Source organism: Tachyglossus aculeatus, chromosome 21, assembly GCF_015852505.1.
Source record: "Tachyglossus aculeatus isolate mTacAcu1 chromosome 21, mTacAcu1.pri, whole genome shotgun sequence".
In the NCBI taxonomy this organism is placed as follows: Eukaryota; Metazoa; Chordata; class Mammalia; order Monotremata; family Tachyglossidae; genus Tachyglossus; species Tachyglossus aculeatus.
The window spans coordinates 24,279,562-24,301,080 of record NC_052086.1 but is presented as its reverse complement, the minus strand read 5'-3'; the positions used below and the strand labels follow the sequence as shown (position 1 = coordinate 24,301,080).

Sequence of the window (21,519 nt, the reverse complement as noted above, 5' to 3'; positions counted from 1 at the left end):
GCACACAGTTAAGTGCTCAGTAAATAAACTCCACTGATTGACTAGCATGGTAAGCACTTAATAAATATTGATTTGTTAATTGACAGCACTCACCTAGGTTGCTTCTGTTACATTTTAACAAGGAAGTAAATTCAGAAAAAACTCCATCCACAGAGCATCGTTTGGTTGGATTCTAGGCTCTTCAAAAGAGTAGTGAAGAAGAGATTTTTTAGGCTAACTTCCCTTTGAGGCAACCCAAGAAACTCCTCATTCTCCTAATCCATCAAGTAATTAAGCCAATGGCATTGAAGAAATTACCCCATCACACACATACACACTTATCTGAATACAATCACATACACCCAGCAATTTATCTAAATGTTATCTGTGGCCCGGTGAGTACACAATATTTTCCCAGTTAAGCTAATTCCCTAGGAGTTGTCCGGATCTGTTTTTGGGACCATCTGGAGACCTTCACACATTACCTAAAGTTTCCAAAGCCAGCACTAGGTCCCTGCAACCCCTTCCCAGTCCCCTGCTTCCCACAGTCTGTTGACAACCTCTTGGCCCGGAACTAGGCCAAGGATTCTGTCTCTGTGAAAACTGGACAACAAGACCTTTGCGGTGTGTTTTTTTTTTTATTTTTACTTTTGAAATGGAACCATTGTACATTGTACAAACCATATCTACCGATGGAATAAATAAGTGAAAAAATTATACTGCTGTACAACACACACACACAAAAAAAATCATAAGATGAAAAATGATTAAGTATTGAAAAACAAAATTCTTTACACCTTCTAACAGGTCCTTCGATATAAAGAACATTCCAAGCCATTACACTGTTTATGAAAGGAGGTCACCACCCTAAACAAATATTGTATTCGGCCTTGTGGATTCTGTGTTTCGGTAAGTGCCAGCACTTTTTGGAATGTCTAACCGCGGCTTCCCAAGCACAAAAAAAATCCCAAGGTACAAGTTCTCCCTCTGCACCGTTTCGGCCTAGTGTCTGATGAGTGGAAGGCCTCCACTCCTGCTTCCTATGGTCAGTAGCGAGGAACTGAAGAGCCCAGCGTCGAGTGAGCGACGGAGAGGACACCCAGATGGTCGCATTTCTCCCAGACGGTACCAACCGGAGATCCTTGGGTCACCAGATCCGGGACCGTCTTGCCCCTCGAACGGGCAGGTCTACCAGACTGTCTTCCTTGCCTTTAGTATGTCAAATCTGCTTGGCACGACAGCATCAGTATTGTCACATTGACTGGCCCATTCCTATTTTCAGGCACTTCAGAGAAAGACTAACAACAGTCTTTAATGCTATTTTGGATTTCTTCATCCTCAGTAATGTCAAGCCCTCTGGCCCTTTGGGAAGGGCTAGCATTAATGGATTTAAGCAACCCAAACCGACCTGCTTTGTTTTGCTTCTCCAGCTGTCTGTGCCGTAGCCTCTGGTTTCCCAAAAGAAATACAAAACAAGGAGAAACAACCAAATGCACCATAATCCTGTCAAAAGAGTGATTAGCTGAAAAGGAAAGTTACTGAATAATTTACAGGTAGAGCCAAAAGGTGATCCAGGAGAAGATATCCCTTTGTTTTCCACATCACGATGGACAGTTCTCAGTTCTCTGGGAAGAAATTCATGACTATCGACTAAAAGCGAGTAACCTGTCAGTATCGGTAACTTCAAGATTTTCGTTTTTCCCCTTTTTCAGGAGAAATTTGCATGAGGTATTTGAAATGCAGGAATTGTATTCCTTCTTGAAGTCCAGGAATTGACTCACTTAAAAATCACACCCAAATCCTCGCACCTGTAGAAAATCAAATCCGGAGATCCTTTTGATGCACATTTAGATGGTAGTCAGTAGAAAAAGTCGACTTAGACGTGGTGCCTGAAGAATGCACAGTGAGCATTAAAAAACCCCCAACTCAAAAGCGTGAGAGAATGAAGATAACCAGAAGATCATTTAAAGGTGTGAAGATTTCATATAGTAGTTTTTTTCATTTGCCTATATTATATATGAGCAAACAGTGGAATCTCCCTCACAAAATACCATCTTTAAAATCTGGCTTTACTAACCTACATTACTGAAGTGGCGATCAGTGATTATAGGCATCTACCTCTGTATAGAAAGGGGTCTAAACTAATAAAGGCAAGGGGACTTCTACTGTTCTTCTCCGTCCAGTGTGCAAATATCATTTCTGACTCCTCAGAGCCCTGTTTCCAGACTCCTATCCCTGTCCCAGGAGACCCGATCCTATTAGGACAGTGCTGCCTGCGGGACTGAGGAGCAATCTGTTGGCTTGAGTTGAGCTGGGGGAAAATAAAATTCAGAGTTGATTTCGGTGGAGCGGAAGTGCTGGCTTCTCCAGCTGGGTGGGTGAGGGAAAGGGAGAGAGGTAGGGCAGCAAGTTACTTTGGACTTCAATTCCAAGCAACGTCAGCACCAGCTTCTCCCCGGTCACTCCGCTCACCCTCCCCACCCCCAAACCCTCTTCTAGCCTTCACAGCCCAACAGCAATGGGAACACATGCCCTTTTCACCTCTTGAGACCCGGAAAAGGTAAGCTGGGTTTGGGAAAGTGAGGGTTGGAAGCTCTGAAACAAGTCTAAGGAAAGGCGTTTTCATTTTATCAGCCCCAACCCTGCCGCCTTCAGCCAAGGTGGGGTCGGCTTTGTAGGTGACAAAGCTTTAACTGCCCAGAGAGAGATGAGAGATCAGTCAAAACCAGGGATCCATCAATCAAATACCGGTAATTGAGAGAGCAGCCTGTGAGACGTCTCCCTTACAATGCCACGTGATGAGGGCATCACCATCCTCACCACCTACAGCCTGTCCGGGATCCTCGGAATAAGGGGGCACACAGGGCACCCAGTACATGAAGACTGGGCCCCGAGTGCCTGCGAGCTGCCATTTTGGGAGAAAGAAGGATGTACTAAAATCCTCCTAAGACAAAAACTGCCAAGGGCTGGTCCACCGCAATTTGACAAACATTTGCTCGCCACCCCCTCCTCTAGATCTACACTGGCAAGGCATGATCCAGCAGGGTCTGGCCCAGTCGAGTGGACACCACTCCAGGTGCCCAGACCATCCTGTGCCCAGACCAGTCTTCGGGGAGAGAGCACAATAACTCCAGGTCAGGGTCACGTGGCCATTGCCACTTCTGCGGCAGAAACATGTGTTCAAAGCAGCAGACCCTCCCAAGGAGAAAAATCGCTGCCTTTTTCTCGGTCTCTTTTATTCCCCGGGCAAGGGGAGAGGGTCACTAAGGAGCCGATGGCATCATAAAAAGAAGAGGGCACTTTGCGAGGGAGAGATGCAAAACAACGAGAAAAAAAGGCACAAAAACGAAGCAGACAGAATTGCCAGAACAATTAAAATTCCACACAAAAAGCTAATTCATACCTGACCTGTACCATCCTTAAATATCTTACATCGTTAAATAGAGAAATGAAAAATACAGCAGCAACATAAATGTAATCTTGACTTTAGAAACAGTGCGTAGACCCTCCTGAGTTGTTGATTCCAACCTTTCCAGAGACAGTAACTTAAAAGTTCTGAATGTTTGCTTCACAGGAAAAAAGTTTTTCAGTGTCTGAGAAGTTACACCTTTCTAGGTTTTCTTGGATTTTGCTTGGTAAACTTGAAAAGTTAGGAGTCCTGTCCTCATCCAAGAGAAGATGCTTAGGTAAGGTTGTTGTTCTAGAATTAAGCCCACTGATGTACCTTACATAAAACTGGAGCAGAAAATCTAATTTAGTGTCTAAATCTCTTCAGCGTTTTGTTGGGAAGCCTCTAGTTTCATCTTTTTAGAAGGTGGCACTCCTTCCGAATCCTAAGAGGGAAAAGAAACAGAACAGAACTGGGTTTTAGTTGCAGCAAGACAGATTTAGGTCAGACAAAAGAAAGAACTTCACAGTAATGAGGGCGATGCAATATGGCACAGGCTCCCATGGGAGACTGTGGAATCTGAGTCTTTGAGATCTTTTTATTGGGACAGAAAAACACCCATCTGGGATGTTTAAATTAAACAGTCCTAGCTAGGGCAGGAGGCTGAATTAAGTGCCCTCCTGAAATTCCTCGTGGCTTCATTCTGCCAGAGTTAATGCTGAGAATAACCAGAGTGACAGGGATGGCAGAATTGCTGAAGGAACCAATTCTTAGAATTGGCTTAGTGGAATAAGCATAGAGGTCCTAGGTGTCAGAGGTCCTGGGTTCTAATGCCAGCTCCGCCCCATGCCTGCTATGTGAAACTTGGGCAAGTCACTCGCTTCTCAGGGCCTCAGTTCCCACATCTGTCAAATGGAAATTTAATACCTGTTCTCTCTCCTACTTAGAACTGTAACCGCTTAGTACAAGTGGTTAGTACAGTGCTCTGCACACAGTAAGCGCTCAATAAATATGATTGATTGTGAGCCACATATGGGACAAAGACTGGGTCTGCCCTGTGTCTTGTATCCCCTCACCCCCAGAGTTTAGAACAGTGCTTGGCACACAGTAAACACTCAACATATACAATTATCACCAACATCTCCTGCAAAGAAAATGCCAGGCACTTTTGTTGGATGAAGTTTCAACTCTTCTAATGCCCCAGATTCCCCAGAAGGCCCTCTGATTACCAGGGAATATTTTCTTCATCTCTAAGAGATTCTCTTAGTTACAGAGTCCTTATTTTGCAGGGGAAAAATACACTGAGGAAAAAGATGCTTTAAACACACTTTGTTATATTTATAGAAAAGGATATAGATTTTTCAACAACGTCGGAACTCTGCAAACATTTAAGGAATGGATTCTGACTAAAAATGCCCTGGGAGTTGGAGCCTGGCTGGTCTGTTTTCATCCTTTGGTCAAAAAAACACATAAAAATGGGAATGGTAGAAATGTAAATTTCCCTTCAATTAGCCAAGAGCTTCTGAGCAATCAGCACTTGCTTTGCTCTTGATCCAAGGGGCGGCAGGAAGACCAGTGAGAGAGTGGGGTTCAGGAAAGAGGGGCAGGAGGCTTGGGCTGGGGAGAGACTAGCTGAGAGGAACCCAGCTCCTTTTTTTTTTTTTTTTTTGGTATTTGTTAAGAGTTCACTATGGGCCAGGCACTGCTCTAAGTGTTGGGGTAGATTCAAGCTAATCGAAAAGCAGTGTGGTTTAGCAGAAAGAGCCCGGGCTTGGGAGTTAGAGGTCATGGGTTCTAATTCCAGCTCGCCCCTTGTCTGCTGTGTGACCTCGGGCAAGTCACGTAACTTCTCTTTGGCTCAGTTACCTCATCTGTAAAATGGGGATTAAGACTGTGAGCCCCACGTGGGACAACCTGATTACCTTGTATCTACCCCAGTGTTTAGAACAGTGCTTGGCACATAGTAAGCACTTAACAAATACCATAATTATTATTATTATTGTTATTATTACTATCATAATCAGGCTGGATCTATCCCATGTCCCACATGGGGTTCAAGTCTTAATCCCCATTTTCCCCCATGAAGGAACTGAGGCACACAGAAGTTAAGGGTCTGGCCCAACATCACATAGCAGGCAAGTGGCGGAGCCAGGATTAGAACCCAGGTCCTTCTGCCTCCTAGGCCTGTGCTCTATCCACCAGGCCAAACTGCTTCTCTTTCCCACGTGTTCTCTGCCAACACTCTCTCTGTTGCCTCCTCTGCCACTTCCAATGCTGAAATGCAGCTGGGGTGGGTTGGTCAGGTTCAGACCCCAACCAATCCACAGGCTGACGCCACCAGAACAGGTGAAATGCACAACCCAAAAGGCCCCTGTCTACTCTGGCCATGAGGCAGCCCCACGACTGGGCTGAAGGGGAAGGCAGTTACATTGCATGTCAGTAACAGGCTGGTGGTTCACCTGATAACAGCAGGAGCTGAAATGATTCAAATGGAGGAATGGGAGGGGGCGGCAGGAAAAAAAAGGAAGAAGAGAACATAAGAAAGAAGCTGGAGGGGGCCTATCTCCTGGACACATGGGAAATGGCTAAGAGGACTTTCCAGGAGCCTCTCGGGGAGCTCCAACTTGGGTGAAGAAAAGGACTAGTACAACTAATACAAGACTAGGAAATCCCGTGATTTGTTACAGCCTCATTTTTTACTGTATTCCACATTACTGCAATTCTTAGTAACCACTGTAACTCGGGCTAATTGCGTGTCTACAGTGATTTTTCCATTTCCAGTACCAAGGAGATACTCTTGATTTCTGTCATATGTTCGTGCAGAGTGAGGGGTGCCTGGACACGTGTATGCTTATAAAGCCCCACTGACTTGGGGAGGCAGCATTTATGTAATAATAATAATGATGGTATTTATTAAGCGCTATGTGCCAAGCACTGTTCTAAGCGCTGGGGAGGTTACAAGCTGATCAGGTTGTCCCACAGAAGGCTCATAGTATTAATCCCCATTTTACAGTTGAGGTAACTGAGGCACACAGAAGTGACTTGCCTAAAGTCACACAGCTGACAATTGGCGGAGCTGGGATTTGAACCCATGACCTCTGACTCCAAAGCCTGGGCTCTATGTACAAAGCCACCTGTCATTTATTTTAGTGTCTCTCTCCCCCTGGAGACCGTAAGCTTCTTGTGGGTAGGGACTGCATCTACAAACTCTATCTTATTGTTCTCTCCCAAGCGCTTAGTGCAGTGCTCTGCACACAGTAAGCGCTCGATAAATACCCTTCATTAATTGATTAGGAGAGATTCTGCTACCATTTATGGAAGGAAGTTAGCCAAGAGGGATCCCCTCGCTAGCTCAGCTGCCTGCTGATTTCCAATGCCTTTCACAGGGGCTGCTTCTAAAAAGTCACGGGACGGCAGTGGAAGTGACATGCCGGGTTAATCTAAGGCTGTGCTTGTTGGAGTCTTTCCTGGAGAAGCGACGGAGGCTGGAAGCCCAAGAGTGCCTCTCTGGGTCAAGGATGGGTCTGGCTGGGATACTTGCGGTCTAGGCAGGGGGCAGGCAATGTATACAGCACAGGACAGCCCAAACCCCCCAGCTGTGCCCCAATCCGCTCCCCGAAAAGCTGCAGAGTCCCAAGCTTATAAGTAGTGAAGCAGCATGGCCTAGTGGAAAGACCATGGGCCTGGGCCTCAGAGAACCTGGTTTCAAATCCCGGCTCTGCCACTCATCTGCTGGGTGACCTTGGGCACACTCAGTGGAAAGAGCCCGGGCTTGGGAGTCAGAGGTCATGGGTTCTAATCCCAGCTCCCCCACGTCTGCTGTGTGACTTTGGGCAAGTCACAACTTCTCTGAGCCTCAGTTACCTCATCTGTAAAATTGGGATTATGACTGTGAGCCCCACGTGGGACAACGTGATCACGTTGTATCCTCCCCAGTGCTTAGAACAGTGCTTTGCACATAGTAAGTGCTTAACAAATGCCATTATTATTATTATTATTATTATTATTATTATTCTCTGTAAAACGGGAATTAAGACTGGGAGTCCCACGTGGGCCTGGGACTGTGTCCAACCCCATTACCTTGTATCTATCCCAACAGCTTAGTAAAGTGCCTAGCACACAGTAAGTGCTTAACCAATACCACAATTATTACTATTATGGAGACCTAAACAGGAGCCCTTAAACTATATAAATACTGAAGATACTAGAGAAAGTCATCTAGCAGAGGCACTTTTTCTGCCTTTTAATAATAGTAATAATAATGGCATTTATTAAGCACTTACTGTGTGCAAAGCACTGTTCTAAGTGCTGGGGAGGTTACAAGGTGATCAGGTTGTCCCACGGGGGGCTCACAGTCTTAATCCCCATTTTACAGGTGAGATAACTGAGATACAGAGAAGTTAAGTGACTTGTCCAATGTCACACAGCTGACAACTAGTGGAGCTAGGATTTGAACCCATGACCTCTGACTCCAAAGCCCGTGCTCTTTCCACTGAGCCACGCTGCTTCTCCAATTCCAATTTTTCATTCTCCTCTTCCAACTAAATGTAATTTATACTGTGTCCGCATCCTCCACTAGACTGTAAACTCCTTAAGGGCAGGGTTTGCGTAGTCTAACTCTTGTGTTTTCTCCTTAGTTCTTAGTACTATGTTCGGCCCCCTGTAGGTGCTCAACAAAATCTATTTATTGATGACTTTTTATCTGGAGAGGGTCCATGAACATCTGATCTTTCAGACCTGGGACAGGATCCGACCCACGCATGCTGGCGAAAGAGGTACCTGAGAGTTTTTTGATGCTTCTGTAGTTATATCATTGTCTCCAGACGGTTGCATTTCCACTTTCTCTGAACTGTTCGTTGAATTTTCCACCGACGACTGTGAATTCTGTTCGTCCAAAGTATCTGAAAAGCGACAGAAGCTGTTTTCAAACACACGGGCTCCGGTAGCAGATGGGTTGCGGACTAAAAATACCCAGAGTCAGCCGGTCAGGCGTGCATTCATCAGCTCCCCCCGGGGCTTTGTACTGAAGCTTACAGCAACCCCTTGCCTTAGAGGCCTGGGGCAAAAGCAGCCTTCATTAATGTTAGATTGCAAATCTTGGCTGGGAACTGCAGAGTGAACAACCTGCTTACCTTGGTCACTGGTGAGCTGAAGCAGGAGCAGACACAGATGCCCTTGCCGTGCCCCAAACTGCACCAGAGAAATCAAGGTGTAAAGAAGCCGCTGCCTGGCATTAGCTAAATATTCACCCGGTAATTTCCAAGAAACTGGAGGTCGGCAACCAGGAAGTTTAGTTCAACTAAAAGCGTGTGTTCTTTCCAGCGGCTTTCAAGTTTCCTGTGGAACTCCCACTCGAGACCTCCAAGTGGTCTCAGGGAGCTCAGAATTCCTTCCCTTCAGTGAGAGGAATGAGCTTTCCCCTCTCACTTACTTCTTCAAAATGCCCAAATCTCCCCTTTGTGGAAACAGAGTAGGACCATTTAATCAACAAACCATTGACTGACTGAGTTACAGTCTCTAGTTTGTAGGCTTCACTTATTTCTTTAAAATACCCAAATCTCCCCTTCTTGAAAACAGTCAGGGTAGGACCATTTAATCAACAAACCATTGATTGATTTACAGTCTCTAGATTTTAAGCTCCTTGTCTACCCACTTTCTTGTATTGTACTTTCCCAAACACAGAGTAGTACAGAGTAAGCACTCAAATACCCACTACTTGAGTGGAAAACATTTTTTTTTTCCCCTCAAGGAATAAGGCACTGGCTTGTTTAAATGAGAACAATGGGAGGCGGTGGGGGGGGGGGGGGGGGAATCTAGAGGGAAGGAGCTTTCTGGGGGCTTAATAATAAAATAATGATAATAATGAAGCTGTGGTATTTGTTAAGCACTTACTACATGCCAAGCACTGTACCGAGCTCTGCAGTAGATGCAAGATTAGTAGGTTGGTCACAGTTCCTGTCCCACAAGGGGCTCACAGTCTAAGGGGGAGGGAGAACAAGTATCTAATCCCCATTTTACAGATAAAAAACAGAGGCCCAGGAACGTTAAGCAACTTGCACAACGTCACACAGCCCAGATCCTCTATCTCCCAGGCCTGTATACTTTCCATTAGGCTGTGCTGTTTCTCAGAATTTCCTGAGGGGGAAAGTCACTGGACTTCCCTGTGCCTCATTTACCTCTTCTGTAAACTGAGGATTATGGTTGGGAGCCCCACTTGGGACAGGTACTGCTCCCAACCTGATTTGCTTGTATCTACCCCAGTGCTTAGAACAATGCCTGGCACATAGAGGCAATTAGCAAATACCACTTCAAAAAAACCTCAAAATACTTCCTGATACAGGGCTCCCAAGAAGGAACTTCACAGTGGGTCTGGTGTCTCTGGCAGCTGCGCCCATGAAGTTTGGGGGAGATCTGGGCCCGGGGATATAGGATGCCCGATTAGCAAGCTCTGAGCAGTACCCAGCCCCAATGGGGGAGATGGATGAACACCGAGAGAGGACGGGAATTTCTCTCAACAGGCCTGTCATGGGGGTGCTGTCATTCAGAGCCATTTTTAGCCAACTGCTCCACTTGGTTGGTCAATCTCACGATTAGAGTTGCCCCCGTGACAACTCTAGAGACAGCCTGTGGGCTGGCAAATGCTGCTTTGGATTGGGGTGTCTTCTGCTCTCTCAGGTTTGGAATCCTGGCCTGTTGTGGGATGGCAAAATGTGCCCAGGGGAAACTTTTCTCCTTTCTCAGCAGAGATACAACCTCTTTCCTGATTACAACCACCTTCCTGTTTCTTCACTTGTACCCAGAGGTTACTTTTATTTAGTGGTAACTGCTAAGTGCTTAGTGCCAGGCAAGGTACTAAGTATTGATGTAGGTACCAGCTGATCAGATTGGACACAGTCCATGTCTCACATGGAGTTCACAGTCTTAATCCCCACTTTGCAGATGAGGTAACTGAAGCACAGAGAAGTGAAGTGACTTGCCTCAGGTCACACAGCAGCCAAGTGGCAGAGCTGGGATTAGAACCCAGGTTCTCCAACTCCCAGGTCCAGATTCTTTCCAATAAGGCCACGCTGATTCTAACATTACTTGCTCCTTCCCAAAGCCAGCTCCCTCTTCCCTCTATGCTGCTCTTAATATTCCTTCTCTGTAGTTCAGTCAATGATCAGATTCCCCAACATGGCGTTTTGAGGATGCTAAGAAGAGTCTTATGACAATCTCTGGAGAAAGTATTAAAAAATCTGCGTCCTCCCACAATGCATTAACTCTTCATTGGACTCTAAGCTCTTTCAGCTTAGAGAAGCAGCATGGCTCAGTGGAAAGAGCCCGGGCTTTGGAGTCAGAGATGATGGGTTCGAATCCCAGCTCCGCCACATGTCTGCTGTCTGACCTTGGGCAAGTCACTTAACTTCTCTGAGCCACAGTTCCCTCATCTGTAAAATGGGGATTAAGACTGTGAGCCCCAAGTGGGACAACTTGATCACCTTGTATCCCCCCAGCGCTTAGAACAGTGTTCTGCACATAGTAAGCGCTTAACAAATGCCATTATTATTATTATTATTATTTCAGGGCAGGGACTAGATTTACCAACTCTCGCTTTCTCTGCCCCTACACTGATCCTCAGGAACTTTAATATCCATGTGGATGTTCCTGATGACCTTCCCACTGCCTTCCTCTCACTTTTCAACTCCACCAACCTCTTGCTCCACCCCACCTCACCCACCCACCAACACAGACGCAAGCTCAGTCTCGTCATTTCTAATCACTGGACAATCTCTAACCTCACCAACTCTGAAATTCCATTTTCCAACCACAACCTCCAGACCTACCTTCTCTCCCACACAACCCCTACCCGCAAAGCTGTCCTGCTCTCCTACAAAAACCTGCGATCTTTCCACTTCCTCTGATTTTCCCATATCATCACGACCCATTGGGTCTCCAAACTCAACCTACCTTGCCTTGACACAGAAACCTCTGCCCTCAACCCTGCCCACTCCACCGAACTCCAACTTCCTGGCTCCCCTGTTTCTCAGATCTCATACCACAAACCCGCAGCGCTGGATCACCTCCACAATACGCTTCCTCCACTCTAGTGTTCGAGCTGTGGAGCGCTGTTGATAAAAACCAGGCACGGGGCTGACCTTATCTACCTCAAACTCATCTTCACCTGCTATAACTGCACCCTCTCCTCCGATCAGCAAAATTACTTCTCCATCCTCACCCCCTACTTCTGGGTTGCCTATACACTTGGATCTACACCCCTTAAGCACTTGATCTTCACCCACCCTCCACCTCACTGCCCTTATGTACGGATCTTTATACTCTGCTATTACCCCTACCTCTCATTTTTTTAAATGTCTGTCTCTCCACCACCCCGCCACCCCACCCCCGAGACTGTAAACTCCTTGTGGGCAAGGATTGAGCCTCCCAACTCTATTGAATTATAATCTCCCTGGCGGTTGTACAGTACTCTGCACACAGTAAACACTCAAAAGATACCACTGATTGATTGATACTTAATGACTCGCAGACCCATTTCCCCCACCAGCTGTTTCAGACTTTTAATTCCCTCTTCAAACCCCTTGTGCCCCCCCATTTATTACCCAATAACCTTGACACTTATTTCATTCATAAAACTGAAACTATCAGGCACACTTCCCCAAAAATCTCCCCTGTATCTCTCCAGTCCAATGCTCCTCCTGTCACTCTTTGACTCTCCCATCCTTCCCAGCAGTATCTCAAGATATCTCTCGCCTCCTCTTAAATCTACTCTCAATCAATCAATCGTATTTATTGAGCACTTACTGTGTGCACAGCATTGTACTAAGTGCTTGGGAAGTACAAGTTGGCAACATATAGAGACGGTCCCTACCCAACAGTGGGCTCACAGTCTAGAAGGGGGAGACAGAGAAGAAAACCAAACATATTAACAAAATAAAATAAATAGAATAGATATGTACAAGTGAAATAAATAGAGTAATAAATATGTACAAACATATATACATATATACAGGTGCTGTGGGGAAGGGAAGGAGGTAAGGCAGGGAGGATGGAGAAGGGGAGGAGGGGGAGAGGAAGGAGGGGGCTCAGTCTGGGAAGGCCTCCTGGAGGAGGTGAGCTCTCAATAGGGCCTTGAAGGGAGGAAGAGAGCTAGCTTGGCGGATGTGGGGAGGGAGGACATTCCAGGCCAGGGGGAGGACATTCCAGGCCAGGGGGAGGACGTGGGCCAGGGGTCAACGGCTGGACAGGCGAGAACGAGGTGAGGAGATTAGCGGCAGAGGCCAACCCCGTTCCTTCACACCTTATTAAAACACTTGCCACTTTCCTTCTTCCTGCCCTGACCACCACCTTCAACTACTGACTTGCCAATGGCCCCCTCCCATGCTTTTAAACATCCCCATCCTAAAAAAAAACCCTCCCTTGATGCCAGTTATCACTCCATCTCTCACCATCCATTCTTTTCCAAACTTCTCAAGCAAGTTGTCTACACTTCCACTCCTCTCCTTGACCCACTATCTAGTTTCCACCCTCTCTACTACATGGAAATCGCCATGTCTGAAGTTTCCTGTGACTTCCTTCTTGCCAAATCCAACAGCCTCTACTCCATCCTACTCCATCTTAGAGAAGCAGCATGGCTCAGTGGCAAGAGCCTGGGCTTGGGAGTCAGAGGTCATGGGTTCTAATCCTGGCTCCACCACAGGTCTGCTGGGTGACCTTGAGCAAGTCACTTCACTTCTCTGGGCCTCAGTTACCTCATCTGTAAAATGGGGATTAAGATTGTGAGCCCCACGTGGGACAACCTGATCACCTTGCACCCTCCCCAGCTCTTAACAAATGTCATTATTATTATTATTATTATTATTATTATTATCCTAATCCCCCTCAACTTCTCAGCTGTCTTTGACAGCGTGGCCCCAGTCTCCTGAAAATATTACTTAATTATGGCTTCACAGTTGGCTGCTCATTCGTGGCTCCTCCTCTGCCCTCCCACCCTCTCGCTGTGGAATAAAAATACTTGTTTTTATGTGTATGTATCTATAATTTTATAGATTACTTATTATAGATTACCTGTTTATTTGTCGATGTCTGTCTTCCCCCTTCTAGACTGTAATAATTTTGGTATTTGTTAAGCGCTTACTATGTGCCAAGCACTGTTCTAAGCGCTGGGTAGATACAAGGTAATCAGGTTGTCCCACGTGGGGCTCGCAGTCTTAATCCCCATTTTACAGATGAGGAAACTGAGGCACATAGTTAAGCTGCTTGCCCAGACACACAGCTGATAAGTGGTGGAGCTGGGATTAGAACACACCACCTCTGACTCCCAAGCCTGTGCTCTTTCCACTGAGCCACGCTGCTTCTCTAAGCCCCGTGTGGGCAGTGTGATTGTCTTTATTGCTGAATTGTACTTTCCAAGCGCTTAGTACACTGCTCTACACACAGTAAGTGCTCAATAAATACGACTGACTGACTGAATGAATAACAATTATGGTATTTATTAAGCACTATGTGCCGGGCACTGTACTGAGCATTGGGGTGGATACAAGCAAATCAGGTTGGACACAGTCCCTGTCCCATGTGGGGCTCACAGTCTCAACCTCCATTTTACAGATGAGGTACGGTAGAAGAGAAGTGAAGTGACTTGCCCAGGGTCACACAGCAGACAAGTGGTGGAGCCAGGATTAGAACCCATGGCCTTCTGACTCCCCAGCGTTTAATACAGAACCTGGCACACAGTAATAATATGTTACTCCATCCTCCCCACCTTCAAAGCCCTACTAAAAAAAAACAACACATCTCCTGACCAACCCTTCAATTCCTCTACCTCTAATTGCCCTACCTTCTGTGTTGCCTATGTACTTGGGTCTGTACACCTTAAAACACTTTTAATATTCACCCCATTCCCAGCCCCAAAGCACTTTTTTATATCTCCTTAGATTCTGCCATTTCCTCAATTGGTAATTCCTTTGGATGCCTGTCTCCCACCTTTATTGTCCTTTCCCAAGTGCTTAGTACACTGCTCTTCATAAATCAGCACCCAGATACCGACTGATTGTTTGCTCTATGCATAAGTGCTCAATAAATACCATTCATTCATATTTACTGAGCACTATCCAACAATAAACAGACACATTCCCTGCCCACAACACGTTTACGGTTTAGGGGATGGAGACAGACATCATTACAAATAAATATATTACAGATAGGTACATAAGTGGCATGGAGCTGGAAGTGGGGGGAAGAACAAAGGGAACAAGTCTGGACTCTGCAGAGGGAGTGGGAGATGAGGAAAGGCCTGTTGGAGGAAATGTGCCTTCAGTAAGGCTTTGGTGGGGAGAGTCAGGACGTGGTCAGAGGCAGGACATGGGCTATGGCTAGAGCTTGGTGGTGAGATAGTTGAGATCGAGGCACAGTGAGAAGGTTAGAACTAAAGGAGCGGAGTGTGTGGGCTGGGTTGCAGAAGGAGAGTAGCGAGGTGAAGTATGAGGGGGCAAGATGGTGGGGTGCTTTAAAGCCAATAGTGAGGAGTTTTTGTTTGATGTGGAGGTGGATGTGCAGCCACTGGAATTTTTTTTGAGAAGCGGGGTGACATGTCCTGAACGTTTTTGTAGAGAAATGATCAACTGCACCTCCCACCTCCTTAGTTAGCAGACAGGTAACAGTGGCATTCTCCTTTTTGCAGCCAGGTATAGGCTGGGGACGTGGCAACCCACTTGGGCAGCTTCTCTGGGGGAAGCATCTTTAGCACTGGAGGACTGTGCTGCCAATCAATCAGTGACATTTACTGAGCGCTTCTTATGTGCAATTCACTGTACTAAGCATTTGGAAGAGAACAATACAACAGAATTATGAGACATATTCCCTGCCCATAACAAGCTTACAGTTTACAGGGGCCAGACTCAGGGGCAAGACTGGCTACCTGAGCCACTGTTCTTTTGGCAGACTTTCTCTTGAGCAAGGCTCTGGAACCCTCCCAGAGAAAATTATATTTCTGGGGCCTAAATTTAGACTGAGGAGCTTGGGTGTTATATCACGGACTGAACTCACCAGTAAACAAGTTCATGACAAGGTCAGCATCTGGTAGCCAATCTGCCCTGACACCAGTGAACAGCCCATACGGTGACTGAGCACTCTGATTTCAGGGAATGTGAATGTGACTGTTTAGTGTGGTATTGTACTCTCCCAAGCACTTAGCACAGTGCTCTGCACACAATAAGCACTCAAAAAATATGACAGTAAATTTTTCACGTGGCTCTGCCCCTGACCTAGGGCCTCTCATATATTCTGAAAAAGGTTCAAGAGCTAAAGTCTGTCTAGTACTAGATGCCGGGCTGCCCCACAGAGACCTGATATAATAAACCTCAAGAATAGGTGAATTTAATTGGTAATCTTCTTCAAGTTGGGGACTGAGCGAAGAGGGGAAGGTGCAGCGTGGCTTAGTGGGAAGAGCATGGACCTTGGAGTTGGAAGATCTGGGTTCTACTCCTGGCTCCACCACTTGTCTGCTGTGTGACACTGGGCAAGCCCCTTAATTCCTCTGTGCCTCAGTTATCTGTAAAATTGGGATTAAGACTGTAAGCCCCATGTGGGACATGAACTTTGTCCAACCTGATTATCTTGTATCTACCCCAGTGTGTAGCACACAGTAAGCGCTTTAACTAGTTTGAGAGAAAAAAAAGGTTGACACTCGACAGTCAAAAGGACCTTCTTGTGTATTTAGAGCAAACAGGTTTATCAGACGCACTTGGTACGTACTCCTTACAAGTTACAATGATACCAATAATCAGAGTGGAAAGAGCATAATTACATGTATCCTTCCCCACAGTCAAGCATACAAGCACAGGCCCAGTGTTGAAATGTCACACTGCAGAAAAATACAAAATTCCAATAAAAGGGAGGAAATGCGACCCACAGCATTGACGGTTTGCTACCAATGCTCCCCGCCACGCCACTTAAGCCCTGAGGAAGAAAGAAGGGCTAGGGAAACTTTAATGGGGCCAGCACGTCTCCGCAAATCCCTCTGGAAAGGGATTTTTTTTTTTGTACGGCTTTCCAAAAGGGTTCGGTACTGGCTCAGTGGCTGTCATTTTGTAGCAGTGCTTGGCTGCTTGGACAGTTACGAAGGATTAATGAACACATGCCTGGAATACTTCAGAGCCATTACTGGAAAAATACTAGGCCAAAGAAATCCCTTTGCCCCTCCTCCCACGTTTTAAAGGTAACATCTCTGTCCTGGTGGATCTTGGGTATAACTTGGCCCCGTCATTTGAGAGATGGGTATCATTTCTCAGCTAGTCCAGTGGGGCACACTCAAAGACACCACAAGACACCTCAGAAGTCTCAGAGACCAGCCTGGTGTGGGATCAGAACGGTTCAGCACTTAGAACAGTGCTTGGCACATACTAAGTGCCTAACAAATGCCATAATTATTATAATTCAGCATTCTGGCTTCCTCCCTGTAACATCATTCAAGGTCCAGGCCAGAGAGAGGCCAACCACAGCACAACGCTTAGAGGGCATCCCCACTGGTCTAAATACAAAACCCCTATACTATTCGAAAATACATTTGTTTTCAAACGTAGTTCATTTAGTCATCGACTTTGCCCATCACGCTGCCATTGCTTAATACTATTGGAATGCCATCCACCAGGATGAAATCCCTCACCCAACACAAGCAAGAAAACTTGCCCGAGAGAGGTTAATACTTGAACAGGAACAAGGGCAGCTCAAAGTCATCTGAAAAAAACACTCTGTGCCCATGAACAATGCCTACAGGACACCTAGCAATTCAATAGCTGAATTTAGCCCAAGAGCCCTCCTGGGCAGCTCCAATAGGTTGGAGTGGAATTTAATGGCAATAAAAGAGATATACTGTATAAAGGTGACTTCTGTGAATCTTTTGAGTCTATTTCCTCAATTTGGGAGGCCGTTGAGGATGCTGGGGGAGAAGCAGCATGACCTAGTGGATATGGCATGGAGAGGCCGAAGACCTGGGTTCTAATCCTGGCTCTGCCACTTTGCCTGCGGTGAGACCTTGGGCAAATCACTTCACTTCTCTGTGCCTCACTTTCCTCAACTGCAAATGGGGATTCAATACCTGTTCTACCTCCTACTTAAGACTGTGAGCCCCAAGTGGGACCTCACCCCTGGAATGACTCTTCTAATAACCATCTTCAAGGGCTGGTGGAGGAGATCCCGCCAAGTTGCTCTCTGTGCCTTCTGAGTCTGGAACTAGAGGAAACGGGCTGATGCGACTGACACTGTAATCAGAGATTTTGGCCGGCTACCAGAAAGAACTAACGGACCAGTTGGGGAAATAAACCACTGAAACGGGCCCTCAAGGGAAATGAGGAGTCTTGATCCCTGGAGATATTTGAGAAGATAATACATATCTATCCAGGATGGCTTAGTTATTCTCCTGCCTGGAGGCAGGGGCCAGGCCCAGATGACTTCATGAGGTATCACCCAACTCAAAGATGGCAGAAATCTGAGCACACTTCGGGGAGGTCGTCATTAGTACCATAAAGCACCTACCTACCTACCAGGGGCCAATATTTCAGGGGGTTGCTGCTTACCTTCTTCGGGCGAGGGGCAAGAGAAAGGGCCCTGCCACCTTTACATGCGCACAGTACGGAAGTGACTACCTTTGCAGCCACAGCCTATTTTGGATATCCAAAGTGGCATAACCAAGTGGCATAACCAAGTTGAAAGGTCCTGGGCCTGGGAATCAAAGGATCTGGGTTCTAATCAGCTCCACCACTTGTCTGTCATGTGACCCAGGGTGAGTCATTTCACTTCTCTGTGCCTTAGTTGCTTCATCAGAAAATGGGGATTAATCTTCCTCCCTCCCATTTAGACTGTAAATTCCACGTAGGACAGGGACTGTGTACAACTTTGTTATCTTGTATAATAATAATGGAATTTATTAAGTGCTTACTATGTGCAAAGCACTGTTCTAAGCGCTGGAGGGGTTACAAGGTGATCAGGTTATCCCATGGGGGGCTCAAAGTCTTAATCCCTATTTTACAAATGAGGGAACTGAGGCCCAGAGAAGTGAAGTGACTTGCCTAAAGTAACACAGCTGACAAATGCTTAGAACAGTGCTTTGCACATAGTAAGCGCTTAACAAATGCCATCATCATCATCATCAAGTGGCGGAGCCGGGATTTGAAACCCATGACCTCTGACTCCAAAGCCCGTGCTCCTTCCACTGAGCCATGCTGCTTCTCTACCCTTCTCTACTTCTTGTATCTACCCCAGCACTCAGTACAGTGCTTGGCACACAGCAAGCACCTACCAGGTACCATTGAAAAAATAAAACAAAACAAAAAAACCAAACACCCCACAGTCAGCATCCTCTTCAAACACAAAAAACAACTATGCAGTCTGTGAGTACATGAGAAAAGGGGGCTTGTTTTTGCACTGTCAAAACGCTGACGACAGATTCCCAATGGCTGGCTGGTAAAATGTGCATTGCAGGAGGAATGTTTTTTCAGAAACTGCATTTTCTGTCAGCAGCAGGACTCCAGGTCCACCACATTGCTTTCAAAACTAGGCAACTTTGGAACTGAACCCTTGGCTTCTCCCTGCACAAGATGCTCCTACAATGTCTCCCTACGGAACCTGCTCCCAGGCGCTTTCTGGAAAGCTGGCAGGTAGGAGCCGCCCCCACCCTGGGTGCTTTACCTTCGGATCCAGGCTGCTCCTTTGCCTCCAACGGAGCCTCGTCTGACTTGACTTCGGCGTTGTCTGGTTGTGCTGCTGAGTTCTGCTCTGGGGCTGGACTCGAATTGCTACTGTTTTCCTGTTTGATGGGCGAGGCGTCTGCTATCGAACTCTGGTTGCTGTTGTCATCTGAAGGAGAAGGAGAAAGTTTCTTGGGATGAAAAATCAGCAGGCTTTTCTGATGCTGCAAGCTCGCTGTGGGAGGGAATGAGTGTTATATTATACTCTCCCAAGCGCTTGCTACAGAGCTCTGCACACATAAGCGTTCAATAAATACAACTGACTGAAGCGGCTGCAATTTTTTGGAGGAAGAGGGAACTGTCTTGGGGCTACTCTGGGAGAGAGGTTTTTTTTAAATGTTGGGAGTTGGGGGGAACACATTTATTAGTTCTGTTGTACTGTGCTCTCCCAAGCACTTAGTACTGTGCTCTGCATATAGTAAGCACTCAATAAATACCACTGACTGATCGACTGGGAAACTTTCCTTACTTCACCTGACTCTTAGTTGACTGAGCTCTGCTTCGGCTACCGGTTTCTGATAGAAGAGAGGGGGCTGAACCCACCCAACCCCACTTCTGTCCTAAGATGCTTCCTTTATTTGGGAAAAGATGGGGTGGCAGACTCAGCCAGAGACAATAGTTTTTCAACTGGACTCGAGAGAACAAGCCCTGAAAAGGGACCTGGAGACTGGGCCTTTCTCACTACCAAACTGGAGCGAAGGTTCTTGGACACCAACACTAAGTTCTCTCTAAATACTGTTTCTCTGATAAGGGGTTCAGGGGCTCCCTTTGTTCCTGGAATCCCCATCCCTTTCCTCTGGGCTGCCCTGGCTCCTGCTCCTTTAGGGAAAAAAGAAGGGTCAATTCAGGGAATGTTTCTAATTCCCACCTGTGCATTCTTTCCCAGCACTTAGTACAGTGCTCTGCCACAGTAAGTGCTTCATAAACACTATTGCTACTGCTTCCAAAACACCTCCCATCTCCATCTTATATTTGCAACTGCGGTACTTGTTAAGCACTAATTACATGCTCAGCACTGGGAGAGATATGATACAATTAGACCAGACACAGTCTCTGCCCCACATGGGGCTCACAGTAGGAGGGAGTAGGATTTAATCCTCATTTAGAGGTGTGATAACTGAGGTACAGAGAACTTAAGTGACTTGCCCAAGGTCACACAGCAGACACATGCCCAGGTCCTCTGATTCCCAGGTCCGTACTCTTTCCACTAGGCCTCACTACTTCTCGCCCCCATTTTAACCCCCATTTGTTTATAAAGGAGAGGAAGCTGAGGACCAGAGAAATTAGGTGAAGCAATCAAGAAGGCAAATGAGATTAAAATCGAGGTGTTTCTGAGTCTCAGTTTGGGGCTCTTTCCACCATGTCACACTGCATCCTCCTGAGACACCTTTCAGCCCAGGGTGTGAGAGCATTTTTAACCAATCGGGTTTCCCAATCCTTAATGTGGAAGCCCGGTTGTCAGATAAAAAGGATATCCCCACCTTATTCTGGAGAGAGGGGTTAGGCCTAGTTAGTGGGGCAATGAGAGAACTGGGATGGAAGAGCCAGGAGCCTGAGCTGCTGCTCCCTGCCCTACCCAGTGCCCACCCCAGTTCTGTCCTATTGTGTGGAGTCCTATATGATGATGACGATGGTGGTATTTCTTAAGCGCTTACTATGTGCTAAGCACTGCTCTAAGCACTGGGCTAGATACAAGGTAATCAGGTTGCCCCATGTGGCCATTCAACAGGTGAGGTAACTGAGGTACAGAGAAGTTAAGTGACTTGCCCAAAGTTGATAAGAACTGGGAATGTAAGGTCTAGCCCATCACAGTCCGCCCGGACCCCAGGCCTGATGCACCTCAGTGGAGCCCTGGGCCTCACTTCATGGTGGGGAGGTGCAGGTGAAAACTCACCATGCTCCTAAGAACGAGTGAGGCTGGCCCATGCATGACCTCCAGCTGGTGGCCGAGCCCTGCTGCCTAAAGTTTCCCCTCCGGCCCCCCCGTGCAGTGTCTGAGCACAGCAGACACCGAATAAGTTGATCCCGGAGACCTGCTGGCTGAACCCGACACTGACCCCTCTGTGGCTTTAAAGAGAGCTCCTTGTTGGTAAATCAGTGCTGTCCTACGCTGTTGAAATAGAACAAAGGTCACTGGGATGAGTTACAGCAAACCCAACAGCAGGAAATGATTCTATCCCAAAGGCAGTTTTTGTTTCATCTGAATTGATCCTTTTCTGCCAAATGAGCAAAGCATCAGTACAAGCTCATGGCTCACTGCTGAACTTCCAAAGCGCGTAAAACTAGCTGCGGTCTTAGAGTCAGGGTGACAGAGGGTTTGTCAAGGACCAGCAATTCAAGTCTTTTAAGTTCTCCCAGCAGCCTCCCGGGGGGTGAGGGAAATGGGAATGGACTAGAGTCTGCTAGAGGACAGGG

At 46.7% G+C, this 21,519-nt stretch overlaps 1 protein-coding gene across 1 annotated transcript in view; it reads right to left on the bottom strand.

Moving 5' to 3' along the window:
• Positions 1–605: 605 nt before the first annotated feature.
• Positions 606–21,519, bottom strand: part of BCL7A (BAF chromatin remodeling complex subunit BCL7A) — a 33,854-nt gene continuing 12,940 nt past the window's right edge. The window contains exons 4-6 of the mRNA XM_038763133.1: positions 19,046–19,213; positions 8,147–8,268; positions 606–3,812 (exon numbers count right to left, since the gene is read on the bottom strand). Of these exons, the coding sequence (XP_038619061.1) occupies positions 3,741–3,812; positions 8,147–8,268; positions 19,046–19,213 (362 nt within the window). The 3' untranslated portion in view covers positions 606–3,740. The remainder of the gene's footprint in view (positions 3,813–8,146; positions 8,269–19,045; positions 19,214–21,519) is intronic.